Here is a 23256-nt window from a genome sequence, read left to right on the forward strand (position 1 = left end):
GGCCTGGCTCCCCAGTGGGTGGGCCTGGAGGGCCAATGCCCTCTCAGGCCAACCCATGGCTGCATCCCTGCCCAGTCATGTGAAATCCATACATTAGGGCCTAATGAATTTATTTCAGTTGACTGATTTCTTTTTATGAACTGTAACTCAGTAAAATGTTTTATGTTTATATTTTTGTTCAGTATAAAAATACATTGTAATAATTGGTTATTAATTAATTAATTATTCCATTAGGTTACTCACCATTACATCCAGTCTAATTTGTGTAGGATGTTATTCCTGATGTCTTGTGAACCAAGCAGAACTCAGGGAACCTCTGTAGTTCTAAAGTAGAAGGAGAAATGAAACGCTGACCTGTCCATTTTATCTGCTGTCTAGAGCTAGTAACATAGTATGAAGGTCTCTAGATAGAATAAGTTGTCAGAGTTCAACCTCCTGGCCTCTCCTGTGTGTGCCACTCCATCTCATTGAACTATATGTATGAGCACATTTCAAACAACGGCTGTAGTAAGTGCTGTGGGGCTTACAAACACAAAAGAAAAGGTTGTGGTAGATGTGACCGATCGCAGGTCATTTCACAGCTCTTACAATCTGAGCATTTATGTCAACGACTCTGAACGATCTATTTAGATAATCAACTGGGTCATCTTTTGCTCTCTTTAACCCTGCTCTGTGTCTCGTTTTATCATTCCTCTCTCCCCTTCCTTTCTCTCCCTCCCCTTTATCTCTCCTCCCTTCCTCCTCTCTCTACAGAAGATAGCCCTATTTGGTAAAATACCAAGTCCATATTATGGCAAGAACAGCTCAAATAAGCAAAGAGAAACAACACTCCATCATTACTTTAAGACATGAAGGTCAGTAAATACGGAACATTTCAAGAACTTTGAACGTTTCTTCAAGTGCAGTTGCAAAAACCATCAAGCGCTATGATGAAACTGGCTCTCATGAGGACCGCCACAGGAATGGGAGACCCAGAGTTACCTCTGCTGCAGAGGATAAGTTCATTAGAATTACCAGCCTCAGAAATTGAAGCCCAAATAAATGCTTCACAGAGTTCAAGTCACAGACACATCTCAACATCAACTGTTCAGAGGGGACTGTGTGAATCAGGCCTTCATGGTCGAATTGCTGCAAAGAAACCACCACTAAAGGACACCAATAATAAGAAGAGACCTGCTTGGGCCAAGAAACACAAGCAATGGACATTAGACGGGTGGAAATGTGTCCTTTGGTCTGGAGTCCAAATTTTAGATTTTTGGTTCCAACCGCCATGTCTTTGTAAGACACTGTGTGGGTGAACGGATTATCTCCGCATGTGTAGTTCCCACCGTAAAGCATGGAGGAGGAGGTGTTATGGTGTGGGGGTGCTTAACCAGCATGGCTACCACAGCATTCTGCAGCGATACCCAATCCCATCTGGTTTGGGTTTAGTGGGACTATCATTTGTTTTTCAACAGGACAATGACCCCACACACCTCCAGGCTGTGTAAGGGCTATTTGACCAAGAAGAGTGATGGAGTGCTGCATCAGATGACCTGGCCTCCACAATCGCCCGACCTCAACCCAATTGAGATGGTTTGGGATGAGTCGGACGGCAGAGTGAAGGAAAAGCAGCCAACAAGTGCTCAGCATATGTGGGAACTCCTTCAAGACTGTTGGAAAAGCATTCCAGGTGAAGCTGGTTTAGAGAATGCCAAGAGTGTGCAAAGTTGTCATCAAGGCAAAGGGTGGCTATTTGAAGAATCTCAAATCTCAAATATATATGGATTTGTTTAACACTTTTTTGGTTACTACATGATTCCATATGTGTTATTTCATAGTTTTGATGTCTTCACTATTATTATACAATGTAGAAAATAGGAAAAATAAAGAAAAACCATGGAATGAGTAGGTGTGTCCAAACTTTTGACTGGTACTGTATGTAAACTCTGTGTAAACTCCTCTGTCTGTATTCAGTCTCTAAATGTTGTCTATCACTAGCAGTACCATATCACAAAGTAACATTTTTAGTATGTGTAAATGCACTTGGTGAACATAGGTGATTCTGATTCTATTCCCAGAGTGTGCCCATGGCTGGTTTGGGGCGGACTGTGCTCAGCCCTGTGCGTGTTTGAACGGTGGTGTGTGTGACCGTCACAGTGGAGAGTGCAGCTGTGGCCCGGGCTGGGTAGGACAGCACTGTCAGACAGGTAAGGAACAAGAATCCTAACCATGTTGCCCTAAGACCTGTACTTTCTTGTACTCTGACCTGATTTATTGAGTGTGTACGTGTGTGTTTCTGTGTGTCTTGTCAATGTTGTTGTATGTGTATTTATGTGTGTGATCAGGGTTGGGTTGTAACAGATTACATATAAATCGGGATTAAATTAATCCGATTACAAAAATGAAGTAACTGTAATCAGCCTGGATTACAAAACTTTTTTTTTTTTTACACGGATTACTGTTACATTTATAAAAACATCTGATTTCATCTAAATTTGTCAGAATTTCAGTTCTTTAGCGCACCCTCAAGACTTCTCACATGTTCTCATCTCAGCAAGATTATATTGTCCTGCAAATCACCCATCAAGGGTGGATGGATTATTTTGTATTCAGACTGGTTGAATGAATAGGTGTCTTCCAAAACATTTATACATGGCCCACTGGTCAATCAGAGTCATCTGGACTCCACAGAGGTCCTTCTTGCTGCTTTGTAGCCTATTTACAGTTCACTTTCACTCTCTCCCCTTTGTGTGCTGGGGTAGCAGGAGAGAAAAATGCTTTCTGGTTGCACAACATTTCAAAATGCAATCGTGGGAAAAACATTGTTTTAAGCAAACCAATTTTGCTACTATTATTATCAACTCTTATTATTGAGGGAAGGACACTTACGTCGGCCATTCACAGTGAGTGCATAAAATGTATGGTTAGATATCAATTACACGGCTAACTATCAGCCAAATTTCACTTAGCAACCTAGCCAACTACTTTCTCAGGTATTGCCAGATGTTTATATTCCCACTTAGCAACAAGCACTTGGTGGGCAGGCGGTCCTTCAGAGTAATGGCTCTGCGGTGCGACAGCAGAGCTGCCTGTCAGCTAAACAGATAGGGGGCCCACGACAGAATGCTTTTACTGATTTAGCAGCCGCTCTCATCCCACTGGTGAGACATTTTCTTACATTTTAGTCATTTAGCAGACGCTCTTATCCAGAGCGACTTACAGTTAGCACATACATTATTTTATCGAACCCACAACCCTGGCGTTGCAAATGCCATGCTCTACCAACTGAGCTACATCCCCTGCCGGCCATTCCCTCCCCTACCCTGGACGACGCTGGGCCAATTGTGCGCCGCCCCATGGGTCTCCCGGTCACGGCCGGCTACGACAGAGCCTAGATTCGAACCAGGATCTCTAGTGGCACAGCTAGCATTGCAATGCAGTGCCTTAGACCACTGCGCCACTCAGGAGAGACACTGCCTAGTCACACGACAGCTGCCCCTTGGGGCAAGCCACTTTATTCAGCGTCAAGCCAGTTGCATGCCTGCTCCCCATCCCAGATTATTATTATATTTTCTATATATTGGATGTCATGGCAATTTCAAAACATGTTTTTGGAAAAGTACTTTAAGTGATTATGTGTTGGCACAATTATATCAGGATCTGGGTCCACAGGTGACAACAAATAAATCAAATCAAATTGTATTGGTCATATACAACTGGCGGGCTTCTCACTGTCACGCCCTGGCTCTAGGGACTCTTTTATGTTGAGCCAGGGTGTGTAGTGTCTATGTTTTGTGTTCTATGTTCAGTCTCTAGTTCATGTGTTTTCTATGTTGGCCGGGGTGGTTCTCAATCAGAGGCAACGTGAATCAGCTGTTGCTTGTTGTCTCTGATTGGGAACCATACTTAGGCAGCCTGTTGTACACTTGTGTTTTGTGGGATCTTGTTCCGTGTTGGTTTGTGTTATTGACCGAGGACTTCACGTATCGTTTTGTTGTTTTGTATATTGTTATCGTGTTGCTAGTACACTATTAAAAAGAGATGTACGCATATCACGCTGCGCCTTGGTCCACTCCTTTCGACGATCGTGACACTCACACAGTGCAATGGAGACAAAAGTGAACAATCAAATAAGTGACAGTAAATATAAAATATAGTAATACTCCAAATAATACAAAGAAAACACTAAGGAAACTACAAAAGAGGCATGCTGATAAAAGAGAATAAGATTAAATAAGTTTACATACTCCTTAGCCAAATACATTTAAACTCAGTTTTTCACAATTCCTGACTTTTAATCCTAGTAAAAATTCCCTGTCTTGGGTCAGTTAGGATCACCTCTTTATTTTAAGAATGTGAAATGTCAGAATAATAGTAGAGAGAATTATTTCTTTCAGCTTTTATTTATTTCATCACATTCCCAGTGGGTCAGAAGTATACATACACTCAATTAGTATTAGGTAGCATTGCCTTTAAATTGTTTAACTTGGGTCAAACGTTTCAGGTAGCCTTCCACAAGCTTCCCACAATAAGTTGGGTGAATTTTGGCCCATTCCTCCTGACAGAGCTGGTCAGGTTTGTAGGCCTCCTTGCTCGCACACACTTTTTCAGTTCTACCCACAAATGTTCTATAGGATTGAGGTCAGGGCTTTGTGATGGCCACTCCAATACCTAGACTTTGTTGTCCTTAAGCCATTTTGCCACAACTTTGGAAGTATGCTTGGGGTCATTGTCCATTTGAAAGACCCATTTGCGACCAAGCTTTAACTTCCTGACTGATGTCTTGAGATGTTGCTTCAATATATCCACATAATTTTCCTTCCTCATGATGCCATCTATTTTGTGAAGTGCACCAGTCCCTCCTGCAGCAAAGCACCCCCACAGCATGATGCTGCCACCCCCGTGCTTCACGGTTGGGATGGTGTTCTTCGGCTTGCAAGCGTCCCCTTTTTCCTCCAAACATAACGATGGTCATTATGGCCAAACAGTTCTATTTTTCTTTCATCAGACCAGAGGACATTTCTCCAAAAAGTACGATCTTTGTCTTTATGTGCAGTTGCAAACCGCAGTCTGGCATTTTTATTTATGGCGGTTTTTAGAGCAGTGGCTTCTTCCTTGCATGTCGATATAGGACTCGTTTTACTGTGGATATAGATACTTTTGTACCTGTTTCCTCCAGCATCTTCACAAGGTCCTTTGCTGTTGTTCTGGGATTGATTTGCACTTTTCACACCAAAGTACGTTCATCTCTAGGAGACATAACGCGTCTCCTTCTGGAGCGGTATGACGGCTGCGTGGTCCCATGGTGTTTATACTTGCATACTATTGTTTGTACAGATTAACGTGGTACCTTCAGGCATTTGGAAATTGCTCCCAAGGATGAACCAGACTTGTGGAGGTCTAAAAAAAATTTTCTGAGGTCTTGGCTGATTTCTTTTCATTTTCCCATGATGTCAAGCAAAGAGGCACTGCCTTTGAAGGTATGCCTTGAAATACATCCACAGGTACACCTCCAATTGACTCAAATGATGTCAATTAGCCTATCAGAAGCTTCTAAAGCCATGACATCATTTTCTGGAATTCTGGAAGCTGTTTAAAGGCACAGTCAACTTAGTGTATGTAAACTTCTGACCCACTGGAATTGTGATACAGTGAATTATAAGTGAAATAATCTGTCTGTAAACAATTGTTGGAAAAATTACTTGTGTCATGCACAAAGTAGATGTCCTAACCGACTTGCCAAAACTATAGTTTGTTAACAAGACATTTGTGGAGTGGTTGAAAAATGTGTTTTAATGACTCCAACCTAAGTGTATTACATTTTTTTACATTTTAGTCATTTAGCAGACGCTCTTATCCAGAGCAATTTACAGTTAGTGAGTGCATAATTATTTATTTTTTTCATACTGGCCTCCCGTGGGAATCGAACCCACAACCCTGGCGTTGCAAGCGCCATGCTCTACCAACTGAGCTACACTTCCGACTTCAACTGTATCTGTCTATAATGCTTGGGAATAACAAAAATAAAAATAAAATTATTTTTTGCTCTGAAAACTTGGGGGATCAAATAAAATAACCCGCATGCCAAATTCAGCCCACGGGCCACCATTTGGGGAACCCTGGTCTTTGCTTTTTACAATTTGTTGATGAGAGATATCATTGCCTAATTTACAGCTTAAACTTTGTGAGTGTTAAATAGGCTAGATAGCACATCTTTCTTTTTACTTTATTCACACAATTTGTTTATAAGAAGAGATGTAGCATAGTTTATAGATTTCTTTTGAAAGGTTTAAGGCTAAATGTATGTCTGTTTCTTGCTCTGTTGTTTTTTAACTTGTGTTAGCCTATATGAAAGCTTACAGGCACTTTCTTTTTGCAATTCTAATATCTTTATCATGTTGCCTTCGGTTCTCGTTTTTATTTATCAAAAAAAGACAGTAATCAAAACAGTGGATGTGTTTGTGTATGCTTAATCATAACAGTAACAACAGCATAATCAATTAATCATGTTTTTTGTGGTGTAGCCAACAGAAGGCTATTGGCTCCAATCCCAGATGTAAGCGCTCTGTCTAGCAGTTGAATATGAGAAGCAGCAGTGCAGACGAGAATAAGCACTTTGATGACGGCAGTTAAAAATGTTAATGTTTTTTGTGCGCTTGTGCCCTTAACAGCATGTGAGGCTGGCCTGTTTGGCCCAGGGTGTGAGGAGCAGTGTCGATGTAACCATAGGCCCGTGTGTGACCACGTCAGCGGAGTGTGTGTGTGTCCTCCTGGCTGGAGGGGACCTCTGTGTGACAGAGGTAAGGTCAGATTGCTGACCTAGTATCAGATTAGCCTTTTAGATTATAATGAATGAGATTACATGGACAGGGGAGACCTTATTCTACATCAGCACTCCCACTCTGAAGCTACTACGAATGTATAGAACCTATTCATCACAAGGAGCTGTATATACTGTCAATCATAAGCAACAGACCGCACGCATTGACTTAATTGAATGTATGTGATTTCCACGTTCACCACAGCCTGTCTACCTGGCTCCTATGGGAAGGACTGTGTGCTACGCTGTAACTGTCCCCACGGCACTTCCTGCAACCACGTTTCTGGCGAGTGTGGCTGTCCCCCTGGATTCACTGGCAACGGCTGTGAGCAGAGTGAGTGATTTGGGGCAGACGAAGGCTAGTAAAGATATGTTGTATAATGTACTGCTTTGCATGAATTGTGTTGCATTGCGTGTAACAAACTAATCTAAACTCCTGAGTGGCGCAGTGGTCTAAGGCACTGCATCGCAGTGCTAACTGTGCCATTAGAGATCCTGGTTCGAATCCAGGCTCTGTCGCAGCCGGCCGCGACCGGGAGACTCATGGGCGGCGCACAATTGGCCCAGCGTCGTCCAGGGTAGGGGAGGGAATGGCCGGCAGGGATGTAGCTCAGTTGATAGAGCATGGCGTTTGCAACGCCAAGGTTGTTGGTTCGTTTCCCACGGGGGGCCAGTATAAAAAATATATGTATTCACTAACTGTAAGTCGCTCTGGATAAGAGCGTCTGCTAAATGACTAAAATGTAATCAACTCTGCAATGACGCATGCAATGATTTAAAGACCGCTGTTTAGCAACCCAACAAGTTAGCATTCGTTTGGTGATACAGTGTGGTGTGTCATGGTGTAAGTGGCTGTAGAGCGAGCTCTAGTCTAGCCTAGAAGCCAGGGGGATAGGAGAGTAGGGCAATGAAGAACACAGAATGCTATGCCCATGTTTGAATACTTCAGAAATTCTTCCTCCCTTCCTTGGTTCCTTGAGGTAAGCGCCGATCTATAAGAGTCTTTAAGTGATACTTTCACCAATCCAACCATTTCAGATCTGTGATAACCCCGAGGAAGGAAGGAAGGATATGTTTCTGAAGTATTTGAAAAAAGGGCCTATGAGGTAGATATGCAGTATATGTATGGGGTTGCTGAATGAAACGATAGTAAATATACGTTCAGTTTCCTTATTACTACTACCTAACATGTAGGCACACCTTTTTGTGTAGCCTACTGAAAAAGTCCATGTATCAGGATATTGTATGGGAGTCAACATGTGTGTTATGTGTTTATTTGCCAGTATGCCAGCCTGGCACGTATGGACTGAACTGTAACCAGGTGTGCCAGTGCTCTGGCACCAACCAGCTGTGCCACCCTGACACCGGCCTCTGCTACTGCGCCCCCGGTTACCATGGTTACAATTGTAATCAAGGCAAGCACCCCATCACACACATAAACGCACAGATACACATTTCCTATACCAATGTCACAAAGAAATTCCACTATTGAAAGTTGAACTTACAATAGTCATAGGTAGGGCCAGGAGATTTTCCACAATGTGACCTGATCAGGAAACACTCTTGACCTTAGTTATGACCTCACCTGAATAGAAAAAACGTTGATCTTACCAGTAGGAAATGTTTTAACACAGCTAAGTCCTGTGTGTGTTTGGCTTGACAGAGTGTGACATAGGACGGTACGGCCCAAACTGCGAGCGTCTATGCCAGTGTAGGAATGCTGGTGTGTGCCAGACCACCACGGGCACCTGCCAGTGCCTGTCTGGCTACATCGGAGCAGACTGCAACATCAGTGAGTGCCAGCGTATGCCAGGGGCATGGGCATATCCACAGGCTACAGTTTGTTATTTACCAAGTATTTATTTTAACATTAAAAAGCAAAATGGTAATTAGTCATTCATTTTTCATCCTATAACACAAGCACTACCAAGTAACGTTTTGTATGGTCTCCTCTCTTTCCCCACACTTTTCCTCTGGTTCTACCAGCATGCCCATCAGGGCGTTATGGGCAGGACTGTGCCAGGGTGGCGTTCTGTGGGGAGGGGGCACGGAGTGACCCAGAGACAGGCAGGTGTGTGTGCAAGGCCGGCCAGCGGGGAGAAGACTGTGGACAGGGTAATACACACACACTGTAACACACACAGTTTATTTCTGCTCCACAATGAGTGTCAAATGTAATAATCCCATTCATCATGTTTTATTGACAGTCTACGGTGTGTATGTTTGTGTGCTTGTGTGCGTGCTGGTGTGTGTGCCTGTTTGTGTTTCTCAGGTTGTGCCCAGGGTTGGTATGGGGAGGACTGTGGCCAGCGCTGTAACTGCCGTAACGGTGGCGTGTGTGACCCGGTCTCTGGAGGCTGCACCTGCGGACTAGGCTGGACTGGACCCAGCTGTGACAGAGGTGACCTGAGCAGACCTGGCTATAAATACTATTCTAAATCTTTCAATTACTTTGAGCATTTGTTTTAGCCTGCCTGTAGTGCCAGGTGGGCATGGTTTGCACTTTTGCTTCAATTCTATAGGATCCATTGCAACAGGCAACCTTAATCAAGCACAGACACATTATTTGAAATTATTTCAAATAGTATTTGAACCCAGGTCATGACAACCATGGTCAACAGCTCACATTTCCCATTCTCCTCATTGTGTTGTGTTGTGAATCGATGTGAAGACTCAATTTAAGTGCCCCTGATATCAAATCAAATCAAATGTTATTTGTCACATGCGCCGAATACAACAGGTGTAGACCTTACAGTGACATGCTTACCTACAAGCTCTTAAACAACAATGCAGTTTTAAGAAAGAATACAAAAAGAAATCACACAAAAAAATAATAATACGAAAGAAAAGTAACAAATAATTAAAGAGCAACAGTAAAAATAACAATAGCGAGGCTATATACAGGGGGTACCGGTCCTGGATGGCAGGAAGCTTGGCCCCAGTGATGTACTGGGCCGTACGCACTACCCTCTGTAGTGCCTTGCGGTCGGAGGCCGAGCAGTTGCCATACCAGGCAGTGATGCAACCAGTCAGGATGCTCTCGATGGTGCAGCTGTAGAACCTTTTGAGGATCTGAGGACCCATGACAAATCTTTTCAGTCTCCTTAGGGGGAATAGGTTTTGTCGTGCACACTTCACAACTGTCTTGGTGTGCTTGGACCATGTTAGTTTGTTGGTGATGTGGACACCAAGGAACTTGAAGCTCTCAACCTGCTCCACTACAGCCCCGTCGATGAGAATGGGGGTGTGCTCGGTCCTCTTCTTTTTCCTGTAGTCCACAATCATCTCCTTTGTCTTGATCGCGTTGAGGGAGAGGTTGTTGTCCTGGCACCACACAGCTAGGTCTCTGACCTCCTCCCCATAGGCTGTCTCGTCGTTGTCGGTGATCAGGCCTATCACTATTGTGTTATCGGCAAACTTAATGATGGTGTTGGAGTCGTGCCTTGCCATGCAGTCATGAGTGAACAGGGAGTACAGGAGGGGACTGAGCACGCACCACTGAGGGGCCCCGTATTGAAGATCAGCGTGGCGGATGTGTTGTTACCTACCCTTACCACCTGGAGGCGGCCCGTCAGGAAGTCCAGGATCCAGTTGCAGAGGGAGGTGTTTAGTCCCAGGGTCCTTAGCTTAGTGATGAGCTTTGAGGGCAGTATGGTGTTGAAAGCTGAGCTGTAGTCAATGAATAGCATTCTCACATAGGTGTTCCCTTTTGTCCAGGTGTGAAAGGGCAGTGTGGAGCGCAATAGAGATTGCATCATCTGTGGATCTGTTGGGGCGGTATGCAAATTGGAGTGGGTCTAGGGTTTCTGGGATAATGGTGTTGATGTGAGCCATGACCAGCCTTTCAAAGCACTTCATGGCTACAGACTGTCAGGGCGTGCTGTAGGTGCAATGTTGGAATCAAACGCAGGACTCAGAACGATATTCCAATCTCTTGTATTACGGCCCATACATAGGCAAAAGGACAACTTGGCCCGAAGGCGAAAATAAACAGCGCACAAACAGGTGCGACAAAATGTAACCGCGCACAAACAGGTGCGACCAAATGTAACCGCGCACAAACAGGTGCGATAATCCTCCAGCGTAGTGGAGAGAAGCTCAACCGAGCAATACACACAACTAACGGAAAATAATTACACACAACACTAGACAAACACAACGAGAAACTTATAGGACACTAATTACGTCAAAACAGAAACAGGTGTGGAAACAAACAGACAAAAGCAAACGAACATGAAACATACAGCGGTGGCAGCTAGAATTCCGGAGACGACGAACGCCGAAACCTGCCCGAACAAGGGAGAGAGGCAGCCTCGGCCGAAACCGTGACAGTACCCCCCCCTTGACGCGCGGCTCCAGACGTGCGCCGACTCCGGCCTCGGGGACGACCAGGAGGACGCGGAGCAGGGCGCGTCGGATGCCCCCGATGGAATTCCGTCAGGAGCGACGGGTCCAAAACGTCTCTCCTCGGCACCCAGCACCGCTCCTCCGGACCGTACCCCTCCCACTCCACTAGATACTGGAGACCCCCATCCGACGTCTCGAATCCAAGATGGATCTCACGGAGTACGCCGGTGCCCCTCGATGTCCAACGGGGCGGAGGAGTCTCCAAGATCTCATTTTCTTGGAGTGGGCCCTTACCACCGGCCTGAGAAGGGACACATGGAACGAGGGGTTAATACACTTATACTCCACAGGTAGCTGTAATCTATAACATACCTTGTTCAACCTTCTCAGGACTTTAAATGGCCCTACAAACCGCCGACCCAGTTTCCGACAGGGCAGGCGGAGGGGCAGGTTTCTGGTAGAGAGCCAGACTCGATCACCAGGTGCGTACACCGGTGCCTCACTGCGGTGGAGATCAGCGCTTGCCTTCTGACGTCGGAGGGCCCGCTGCAGGTGGACGTGTGCAGCGTTCCAAGTCTCCTCCGAGCGCCGCGCCCACTCATCCACCGCAGGAGCCTCGATCTGGCTCTGCTGCCAGGGTGCCAGAACCGGCTGGTAACCTAACACACATTGAAATGGAGTTAGGTTAGTGGAGGAATGGCGTAGGGAATTCTGGGCCATCTCGGCCCAGGGAACGTACCTTGACCACTCCTCCGGCCGGTCCTGGCAGTATGTTCTGAGAAACCTACCCACATCCTGGTTTACGCGTTCCACCTGCCCATTACTCTCCGGGTGGTAACCCGAGGTGAGGCTCACCGAGACCCCCAACCGCTCCATAAACGCTCTCCAGACTCTGGAGGTGAATTGGGGACCCCGATCAGCCACAATGTCCTCGGGTACCCCGTAGTGCCGGAACACATGGGTAAACAATGCCTCGGCAGTTTGTAGGGCAGTAGGAAGACCCGGCATGGGGAGCAAACGACAGGCCTTAGAGAACCGGTCCACAACGACCAGGATGGTCGTATTCCCTTGGGAGAGGGGAAGGTCTGTTATAAAGTCCACTGAGAGGTGGGACCATGGTCGTTGTGGAACGGGCAGGGGTAGCAACTTACCCCTAGGTAGATGTCTAGGCGCCTTACACTGGGCGCACACCGAGCAGGAGGAAACATAAACCCTCACATCCCTTGCCAACGTGGGCCACCAGTACTTGGCACTAAGACAGTGCACTGTCCGGCCGATACCCGGATGTCCAGAGGAGGGTGACGTGTGAGCCCAATAGATCAATCGATCCCGAACCTTGAGCGGAACGTACTTCCGACCCTCCGGGCACTGTGGTGGACTAGGGTCGGTGCGTAACGCCCGCTCGAGTTCAGCATCGACCTCCCACACTACCGGTGCCACCAGACACGACTCAGGCAGTATGGGAGTGGGCTCCACGGACCTCTCCTCCGTGTCATACCACCGAGACAGCGCATCTGCCTTGCCATTCTGTGACCCAGGGATGTACGTGATCTTAAAAGTAAACCTGGTCAAGAACATACTCCATCTTGCCTGGCGAGGGTTCAGCCTCCTCGCCGCCCGGATGTACTCCAGGTTACGGTGGTCCGTCAAAATGAGGAAAGGGTGTTGAGCCCCCTCAAGCCAGTGCCTCCACACCTTTAAAGCCTGTACCACGGCTAACAGCTCCCTGTCCCCTACGTCATAGTTCCGCTCCGCCGGACTGAGCTTCTTAGAATAAAAAGCACAGGGGCGGAGTTTAGGTGGCGCGCCAGACCGTTGTGAAAGCACGGCTCCTAAACCGGCCTCCGACGCGTCCACCTCTACCTGGAACGGCAAAGAGGGATCCGGATGCGCCAGCACCGGGGCCGAGGTAAACAGGTCCTTCAGCCTCCCAAACGCCCTGTCCGCCTCGGCCAACCACTGCAGACGCACCGGACCCCCCTTCAACAGAGACGTGATGGGAGCTGCCACCTGTCCAAAACCCCGGATAAACCTCCTGTAGTAATTTGCAAACCCCAAAAACTGCTGCACCTCCTTCACAGTGGTTGGTGTTTGCCAATCACGCACGGCCGACACCCGGTCTACCTCCATCTTCACCCCTGACGCAGACAACTGATAACCCAAAAAGGAGACCGACTCCTGGAAAAACAGACACTTCTCTGCCTTCACATACAGGTCGTGCTCCACCAGCCTCCGCAACACTCTACGCACCAGGGCCACATGCTCGACACGGGTAGGTGAGTACACGAGAATGTCATCAATGTACACCACCACCCCCTGCCCCTGCATGTCCCTGAAGATCTCATCCACAAATGATTGGAAAACTGACGGAGCGTTCATCAACCCGTATGGCATGACCAGATACTCGTAATGGCCCGAGGTGGTACTAAAGGCTGTTTTCCATTCATCACCCTCCCTGATGCGCACCAAGTTGTACGCGCTCCTGAGATCTAATTTCGTGAAGAAACGCGCCCCATGCAACGACTCAGTCATGGTCGCAATCAGCGGGAGTGGATAACTATACTTCACCGTAATCTGATTAAGACCACGGTAATCGATGCACGGGCGCAAACCACCATCCTTTTTCTTCACGAAAAAGAAACTCGAGGACGCAGGGGAAGTGGAAGGCCGTATGTATCCTTGTCTCAGCGATTCGTCTATGTAAATCTCCATAGCTTTCTTCTCCTCTTGAGACAGAGGATACACATTGCTCCGTGGGAGCGCAGCTCCTGCCTGGAGGTCTATCGCACAATCCCCCTGCCTATGGGGTGGCAACCGCGTCGCCCTCGCCTTACTAAACGCAATAGCCAAATCCCCATACTCAGGTGGAACGCGCAATGCGGGCACCTGGTTTGGACTCTCCACCGAGGTAGCCCCTACGGAAACGCCCAAACATCTACCCACACACTGAGCAGACCACTCCATCAGAGCCCTCTCCTGCCACGAAATAACTGGGTTATGGGTACTCAACCAGGGCATGCCCAGCACCACCGGATACGCAGGAGAGTCAATCAGGAACAGCTGAATCATCTCCCTGATGATCCCCCCTGCGCACACATCCTAAGTGGCGCCGTGACCTCCCTGATTAAGCCCGCACCCAACGGACGACTATCTAGGGCGTGAACGGGAAAAGGAACATCAACAGGAATGAGGGGAATCCCTAACGCTAAACAAAACTTTTTATCAATAAAATTCCCAGCCGCGCCTGAATCTACCAGCGCCTTATGCTGGGAATGAGGTGCTACCTGTGGAAAACGTACAGGCATACAAAAATGGGCAACAGTGAGCTCTGGGTGAGTGGGGCGCCTACTCACCTGGAGGGAATCCCCAGTGCGGGACCTGTCGTCATCTCCCCTAGGAGGCCATCCCCAGCACCTAGCCGCGGTGTGTCCTCCCCGACCACAGTTGGTGCAGTGGATGGACCCCCTAGCCTGCCGACTCCTCCTCTCTCTAGCGCCAGCGCCCCGAGCTCCATAGGACACGGCTCGGAGGCGCTGGAGGGTGAAATGGACGGACCCTCCGCAGGACGTCCCGCGGGTAGCCAGCAGGTTATCCAGCCTGATGGACATGTCAACCAGCTGGTCGAAAGAGAGGCTGGTGTCCCTACAAGCCAGCTCCCGACGGACGTCCTCTCGTAGGCTACATCTGTATAGATCGATGAGGGCCCGATCATTCCACCCTGCATCTGCCGCTAGAGTACGGAATTCGAGCGCGAATTCCTGGGCACTTCTCCTCCCCTGCCGGAGGAAGACCAGACGCTCCCCCGCCGCTTTCCCCTCCGGGGATGGTCAAACACCGCCCTGAAGCGGCGGGAGAACTCGTTGTGCGTAATCGTCGTGGCGTCGATCTTCCTCCACTCCGCGTTGGCCCACTCCAACGCTTTTCCGGCCAGGCAGGAGATCAGGGCGGACACGCTCTCATGCCCTGAAGGTGCCGGGTGCACTGTGGCCAGGTATAGCTCCACCTGGAGTAGGAATCCCTGACACCCAGCCGCGGTTCCGTCGTAGGCCCTCGGGAGAGATAGTCGGACTCCTCGAGGTTCCGGCGCTGGAATGGGCGGGCTGGCCGATGGTGCTGGCAGGGAGGGAGGCGGTGGAGGCGTACCCCAGCCTCGGAGGGTGGAAATCACCTCCTGCAGGGCGTTCCCCATCTGCAGGAGCTGATCTTGTTGGTCCCGAACCTGGGCCTCCAGTCTCGTCTGGGCCGCTTCGGCTCCTGCTGATTCCATAGATGGTGTGTAATTCTGTCAGGGCGTGCTGTAGGTGCAATGTTGGAATCAAACGCAGGACTCAGAACGATATTCCAATCTCTTGTATTACGGCCCATACATAGGCAAAAGGACAACTTGGCCCAGGCGAAAATAAACAGCGCACAAACAGGTGCAACAAAATGTAACCGCGCACAAACAGGTGCGACCAAATGTAACCGCGCACAAACAGGTGCGATAATCCTCCAGCGTAGTGGAGAGAAGCTCAACCGAGCAATACACACAACTGACGGAAAATAATTACACACAACACTAGACAAACACAACGAGAAACTTATAGGACACTAATTACGTCAAAACAGAAACAGGTGTGGAAACAAACAGACAAAAGCAAACGAACATGAAACATACAGCGGTGGCAGCTAGAATTCCGGAGACGACGAACGCCGAAACCTGCCCGAACAAGGGAGAGAGGCAGCCTCGGCCGAAACCGTGACACAGACGTGAGTGCTACGGGTCGGTAGTCATTTAGGCAGGTTACCTTAGTGTTCTTGGGCACAGGGACTATGGTGGTCTGCTTGAAACATGTTGGTATTACAGACTCAGACAGGGAGAGGTTGAAAATGTCAGTGAAGACACTTGCCAGTTGGTCAGCGCATGCTCAGAGTACACGTCCTGGTAATCCGTCTGGCCCTATGGCCTTGTGAATGTTGACCTGTTTAAAGGTCTTACTCACATCGGCTACGGAGAGCGTGATCACAGAGTCGTCCGGAACAGCTGATGCTCTCATGCATGTTACTTGCCTCGAAGCGAGCATAGAAGTAATGATATCATGATGAGCCCATGACACCATTACATTGCTTACCCATTACAAGGTGTTGTGTGTGTTTCTGTTGCTCTGTCATTCAGAGTGCCCCTTAGGGAGTTACGGGGCCAACTGCAAACTGCGGTGTGATTGTCATAACAATGGGACGTGCGGCAGAGTAACGGGAGAGTGCCGGTGTGACCCGGGATACTACGGTCATCTGTGTGAACACGGTAAGGCAGGGCCATTCAGTTACTGCTACTATGAGTGGATCAATTAATCATCATATTGATCATATGAAATAACTCAATTTGACGCAATCAATGAATCAATGTTGATAAAACAGTATCAAAGGTTTGGAGGGTTAGGTTAGGCGCGTGAGAAACGATATAAGAAAGCTATTCAAGGCTCTTTTCGAATGCTCTTTTATGTTCTAATGTTTTACTATCCTAACATTCTGTTCTATGTTCTGTCTAGCCTGCCCTGCTGGTTTCCATGGCCACCGCTGTCAGCTCCAGTGTAAGTGTCGAGGCCACGCCCCCTGTGATCCCAGCACAGGGCACTGTCTCTGCCCTCCTGGTTACCATGGATACCGCTGTGAGAAAGGTGAGAAGCAGTTTAACTAAAAATAAGGATTAAGCTGAGATTTAGTAAATACCATTGCCTAATAATCTGGTTGTAACTGCAGATAAAGTGTGACTGTCACTTGCCCCAGTCATAATTACAGCTAAGATGTTGTATCCTGCGACATGTGCTTGTCATAGTCTTTTACCTACAATGCTGAAGGCTGCGGACTGGTTTCCATTCTCATATCCATGTGTGCCTGTCTGAATGTTCCCCCTCCCCTCCCTCTCATTCCCTGTCACAGAGTGTGAGCAGGGTCGTTTCGGGGTGGGCTGCACCCAGTCATGTGACTGCGAAGGGGACACCCCATGTGACCCCATGACCGGCCGTTGTCTGTGCCCCCCAGGGAAGATGGGCACGCGCTGTGACACAAGTAGTTGTTTGCTTCTTTTTATTTATTTAATATCTAAGTAGTATGATTCAGCAACATCCGTTTCCTCAAAGGACTATGGGGTGAATCCTAACTTAAGTCAAATGTTCACTTAGTCTCCCATTAACATCAATGCAGTTAGACTTAAGTCAAAGTAAGGATTTACCCCTATAGGCCAAACAGCACCATAATCTAAAAGTGTTGTCACAATTCTTGTTTCCCTGTCTGGGCTTTGTCCAGATTGTCCAGTGAACCGTTACGGCCCGGACTGTTCTGAGAGCTGTGAGTGCAGGAACGGGGCGTGGTGTGACCCACGGAACGGCCGCTGCACCTGTCTACAAGGCTGGATAGGACCCACCTGTCAGGAAGGTAGTGTAATGATAAGGAAGAGGGGACAGAGCAGGGATCGTAGAATGAGGAATTAGAATACTAGAATGGACATCAACCTTCTTAAGATGGGATAAAGGTCAGCCATTTTGGTCAGGTAGTTGGTCAACCATGGTTTGACAGTGCTGTGATAAGATAGTGTGAAATAATTAATTTGAAGACTTTATCTGCACCGTATGTTTGTTAGCTAGCTAGACAGCCAGTTTTAGAGGAATGATACCATAAATGTTTCGAATTAACTGCCAATTTGCCAACATTCCATTCAAACAATGCAGTCAATCAACAGCCATACACTGGCTGAAATCAGTTGATGATAGGAAGGAAAGAGAGGAAGGCTCCACACCACTCTCTCACTTCAGTATCTTACCTAGATATTTTCTGATTATCTAATTTTTGCTCTTTTGTAGCTTTGGCAACTATGTGCGTGTTTTCTATACCTGTTCTCACCTCTCCCTGTAGTCTTTACAGACGCTCCCCACCCATTGGCTGCAACACTTCTAATTTAGTGTATCCTGCACGCACAACCCATGTGGAATTCCGGGTCTCTGGCAGCGTTTGGAACTGCCGATCTGCGGTCAAGAACACAGAGTTCATCTCAGCCTATGCTGCCCTTTAGTCCCTAGACTTTTTGGCCCTGATGGAGACATGGATCACCCCAGAGAACACTGCTACCCCAGCTGCTCTCTCTTCATCTGACTATGTTTTCTCTCATAGTCCAAGAGCATCTGGTCGTCGCGGTGGTGGCACAGGGCTACTAATTTCTCCTAATTTCTCCCTCTAACCTGTCCATTTCGTCATTTGAATTTCATGCTATCACTGTCACTTGTCCACTCAAGCTTAACATTGTTGTCATCTATCGCCCACCAGGTGCCCTTAGAGATTTCCTCAAAAGCTCATTTCCTGACGATGGCTGACCGCTCTTCGTACTTGGCTTTGATTCATTTCTTTCCAACTCTCTCTTTCCCCTCCTTGCCTCTTTTGACCTCACCCTTTCCCAATCCCCTCCAACTCACAAGGCAGGCAATACGCTTGACCTCATCTTTACTAGAGACAGTTCGCCTACTAATCTCACTGCAACCCCCCTGTAGGTCTCTGATCACTATTTTGTTTCCTTTTCTGTCTCCCTTTCCTCCAACCCTAGCCACTCAGCCCCTACTCAGAAGGTCATGTGTCTTTCTGCATCCTATGACTCGCACTGTTCCCTTTCTTCCTGGCTGGCTAGGCCCTCCCTTCCTGCTCCGTGGCTGAGTGACTCATTGCGAGCTTACAGAACAGAGCTGCGGGCAGCTGAGCTAAAATGGAGGACTTTGTCAACCACTTTGAAAAGAAGGTTGACGACAACTCCCCGTCATTCACTCAGCCTATTGAGTCCACTGGTCCCACTCATGCAAAACTACCCTAGGCCTTGACCTATTTCTCCCCTCTTTATCCAGATGAAATCCTGCAACTAGTGAGGTCTGGCTGCCCGACAACATGCCCTGCTCGACCCCATCTCCTCCTCCCTTCTCCAGACCATATCTGGAGACCATTCCTCACTTCCCTCATCAACTCATCCCTGACCACTGGCTGCGACCCCTCTGACTTCAAAACGTTGCTCCCCTCCTCAAGAAACTAATCTGACGTCAAAAACTATAGACCCTTCTTTCTTTAGTTTCCAACACTTGAGTTTGTGTCTCTGATCAACTCTCTCGTTATCTCTCTCAGAACGATCTTCTTGACCCTAACCAGTTAGGCTTCAATACATGTCACTCAACCGAGACTGCTCTTCTCTGTGTGCCAAAGCTGACTCTCTCTCCTCTATTCTCATCCTCCTAGATCTATCCACTGCCTTCGACACAGTGAACCATCAGATCCTCCTCTCCACCCTCTCAGGGCTGGGTGTCTCAGGCTCTGCACTCTTGGATTACATGCTACCTGGCGACCCGCATCTCTGCATGCCTGGTAGACATCTCAGCTTTGATGCCGGCCCACCACCTCAAGCTCAACCTCGATAAGAAGGAGTTGCTCTTCCTCCCGGGGAAGGCCTGCCCGCTCAAAGACCTCTCCATCACGGTTGACAACTCCACAGTGTCTCCCTCCCAGAGTGTAAAGAACCTTGGCGTGACCCTGGACAACACCCTGTCGTTCTCTGCAAACATCAATGCAGTGACTCGCTCCTGCAGGTTCATGCTCCAAATCCAGGCACTTGTCATCTCCCGTCTGGACTACTGCAACTCGCTGTTGGCTGGGCTCCTTGCTTGTGCCATCAAACCCCTGCAACTTATCCAGAACGCTGCAGCCCGCCTGGTTTTCAACCTTCCCAACTTCTCCCATGTCACCCCGCTCCTCCGCACACTCCACTGGCTTCCAGTCGAGGCTCAATCCACTACAAGACCATGGTGCTTGCCTACAGGGCAGCAAGACGAACTGCCCCTCCCTAACTTCAAGCTATGCTTAAACTCTACACCCAAACCCGAGCACTCCATTCTGCCACCTCTGGTCTCTTGGCCCTCCCACCCCTACGGGAGGGCATTTCCCGCTCAGCCCAATCCAAGCTCTTCTCTTTCCTGGCACACCAATGGTGGAACCAGCTTCCCCCTGAAGCTAGGACAGCAAAGTCCATGCCCATCTTCCAAAAGCACCTGAAACCCTACCTCTTCAAATAGTATCTTAAATAATCCCCCCCTCCCCTCCCCTCCACACATAAAAACGTTCTTGACCCAGCACTTGCACTTAACCCCCCCTCCTTCGACTGCTGATAGCTACTTTATTGATGAAAAGTGTACTTACTTTGCCTGTAATATGTGGTTGTCCCACCTAGCTACACTACATGACCAAAGGTATGTGGACACCTGCTCGTCGAACATCTCATTCCAAAATCATGCCCATTAATATGGAGCTGGTCCCCCATTTGCTGCTATAACAGCCTCCACTCTTCTGGGAAGGCTTTCCACTAGATTTTGGAACATTGCTGGGGGACTTGCTTCCATTCAGCCTCAAAAGCATTAGTGAGGTCGGGCACTGATGTTGGGCGATTAAGCCTGGCTCGCAGTCGGCGTTCCAATTCATCCCAAAGCTGGGGTTGAGGTCAGGGCTCTATGCAGGCCAGTCAAGTTCTTCCACACCGATCTCGACAAACCATTCTGTATGGACCTCACTTTGTGCAAAGGGGGCATTGTCATGCGGAAACAGGAAAGGGCCTTCCCTAAACTGTTGCCACAAAGTTGGAAGCACAGACTCGTCTAGAATGTCATTGTATGTTGTAGCTTTAAGGTTTCCCTTCACTGGAACTAAGGAGCCTGAACCACGAAAACAGCCCCAGACCATTATTCCTCCTCCACCAAACTTGACAGTTGGCACTATTCATTGGGGCAGGTAGCGTTCTCCTGGCATCCGCCAAACCCAGATTCATCTGTCAGATTGCCAGATGGTGAAGCGTGATTCATCACTCCAGAAAACGCGTTTCCACTGCTCAAGAGTCCAATGGCAGCGAGCTTGACACCACTCCAGACGATTTGGCATTGCGCATGGTGATCTTAGGCTTGTATGCGGCTGCTCGGTCATGGAAACCCATTTCATGACGCTCCCGACGAACAGTTGTTGTGCTGACGTTGCTTCCAGAGGCAGTTTGGAACTCGGTAGTGAGTGTTGCAACCGAGGACAGATGATTTTAAAGCGCTACACGCTTCACCACTCGGCGGTCCCGTTCTGTAAACTTATGTGGCCTACCACTTCGCGGCTGAGCCGTTGTTGCTCCTTGATGTTTCCACTTCACAATAACAGCACTTACAGTTGACCAGGGCAGAAATTTGACGAACTGACTTGGAAAGGTGGCATCCTATGACGGTGCCACGTTGAAAGTCACTGAGCTCTTCAGTAAGGCCATTCTACTGCCAATGTTTTTCTAAGGAAATTGCATGGCTGTGTGATCGATTTGATATACCTGTCAGCAACGGGTATGGCTGAAATAGCCGAATCCGCTAATTTAAAGGGGTGTCCACATACTTTTGTATATATAGTGTATCTTAAGATGAATCCACTTACTGTAAGTCACTCTGAATAAGTGTCTGCTAAATGACTAAAATGCTAAATGTAAATGATAGGACTTAGACAAGTTGTAAATGCAACAAGTACTGATATTGTATCATATAATTGCACTGACAGCTTTCCAAGAAAACAAAAACTAAGACATTTATGGTCTGTTTACATAATGTATATTTGAGGCAATTTATACACAAAAAAATATAAAACCCATATAAAACTGTATTTATAATTATATTACAATATTTTTGGGGGACAATTATATGACACAATTTCTGATATCATATGCCTTACTTTTATTTGCCTGCATAAGTAAAATCACAATTATGTCTCTACTGCCATTAATTCCAATTAGACTGGTTTGGATTTCTTCCTGACCAATATGGCTGCATTTTCACCCCATTCTGGAACTTTGAGGGTTTATGACATAGCCCTTCTAGTAATTTAATAGGATATCTATGGCAGGGACAGACGGAGCAGAGCATTATGAGTACTGTAATACAGCTGCAAAAACTAGGAGAAATATCCCCCTGGTTCAAGTGCTATACAAACAAAATAACATGTAAAGAGACATTTAAGATAAAATCAAAGCAAACTTTCAACACACTTTACAATAAAACAATACAAATGGAGCTAAAATAAAACAAGCAAGAGTTAAGAGGCAAAATAGATGAATACAACTGAACTAAAACAAAAAAGATAGTGAAATCTGTTTTATAGGAATTCATTCTAAAGCAAAGAGTGCTTTCTCTTCTCTCTCTGTCTTCTTGTCTGCAGGAGGATCCCTCACGTCTCCACAGCTGGGCAACAGAAATCAAGAAAATAATCACTCACACGTTGTCCCAGTATAGCACACCCTACTGACTGACCCCCAGCCTCATACGCTGCGGCCTACTGGTCACCTCTAGAGATCACAGAGCTCAAAACTGAACTGATGCACTCTCAAAACAACGACAGACTGTTTAGTACAGAGATGGGAGTGCTATGGCAGGCCCTTGATGAACTGAAGGGACATCTGAACTGGAGATGCCATTTATGGAGGGTTGGCTAATCGCAGACATTGGAGTTCACATAACACACTACACTTGACGTCATGCGGTTGGTTGACTCTGCTACACTTCACATCACAGGGTTGACTGTCCTACACTTCATGTTACGAGGTTGACTCTCAAAGGTACTTAAGATTTAACTGACACAGGGATCTTTGTTTTGACTGCCCTGGATAATAGGTCATTTCTGGGTCAAATTACAAAAAGGATAAAGTCATGCAAGGTTTGCAGCATTATTTACTGTAAAATGCAGTACAGTTGTTGAATATCATGTACCATGCTTAACAGTTGTGTATTTGTGTGTATATTGCGTGTATGTTGTGTGTATGTAAATGTGTTCACGTCTACAATACAATCATGTTGTACATATACTCTCACGATATGGTAGTACCTCATTGGAAGGAGTTTTTTTTTTTACGTTGTGGAGATTTGCTTTACATTCAGAGCATTCTTTTATTTTTATTTTTTATATATAATTGAAGTTGCAGTCCTGCTTATTGGCTTCTCCAAAAACAATAGGCTACTCACATACATGGTCAATTTTTTTCTCTTTGCAGCCACCAATGCACTATACAGACTCTTATGGCACAGTTGATTTATAAATAA

General features: G+C 47.3%; 1 protein-coding gene across 1 annotated transcript in view; it reads left to right on the plus strand.

Moving 5' to 3' along the window:
* Positions 1-23031, plus strand: part of LOC121546508 (multiple epidermal growth factor-like domains protein 6) — a 119991-nt gene extending 96960 nt beyond the window's left edge. Inside the window, exons 23-34 of the mRNA XM_041857771.1 lie at positions 2061-2189; positions 6654-6782; positions 7008-7136; positions 8086-8217; positions 8466-8594; positions 8789-8917; positions 9075-9203; positions 16305-16433; positions 16678-16806; positions 17069-17197; positions 17435-17563; positions 22379-23031. Of these exons, the coding sequence (XP_041713705.1) occupies positions 2061-2189; positions 6654-6782; positions 7008-7136; positions 8086-8217; positions 8466-8594; positions 8789-8917; positions 9075-9203; positions 16305-16433; positions 16678-16806; positions 17069-17197; positions 17435-17563; positions 22379-22452 (1496 nt within the window). The 3' untranslated portion in view covers positions 22453-23031. The remainder of the gene's footprint in view (positions 1-2060; positions 2190-6653; positions 6783-7007; positions 7137-8085; positions 8218-8465; positions 8595-8788; positions 8918-9074; positions 9204-16304; positions 16434-16677; positions 16807-17068; positions 17198-17434; positions 17564-22378) is intronic.
* Positions 23032-23256: the final 225 nt, after the last annotated feature.

The sequence above is a fragment of the Coregonus clupeaformis genome, chromosome 30 (genome assembly GCF_020615455.1).
Source record: "Coregonus clupeaformis isolate EN_2021a chromosome 30, ASM2061545v1, whole genome shotgun sequence".
Taxonomy (NCBI): Eukaryota; Metazoa; Chordata; class Actinopteri; order Salmoniformes; family Salmonidae; genus Coregonus; species Coregonus clupeaformis.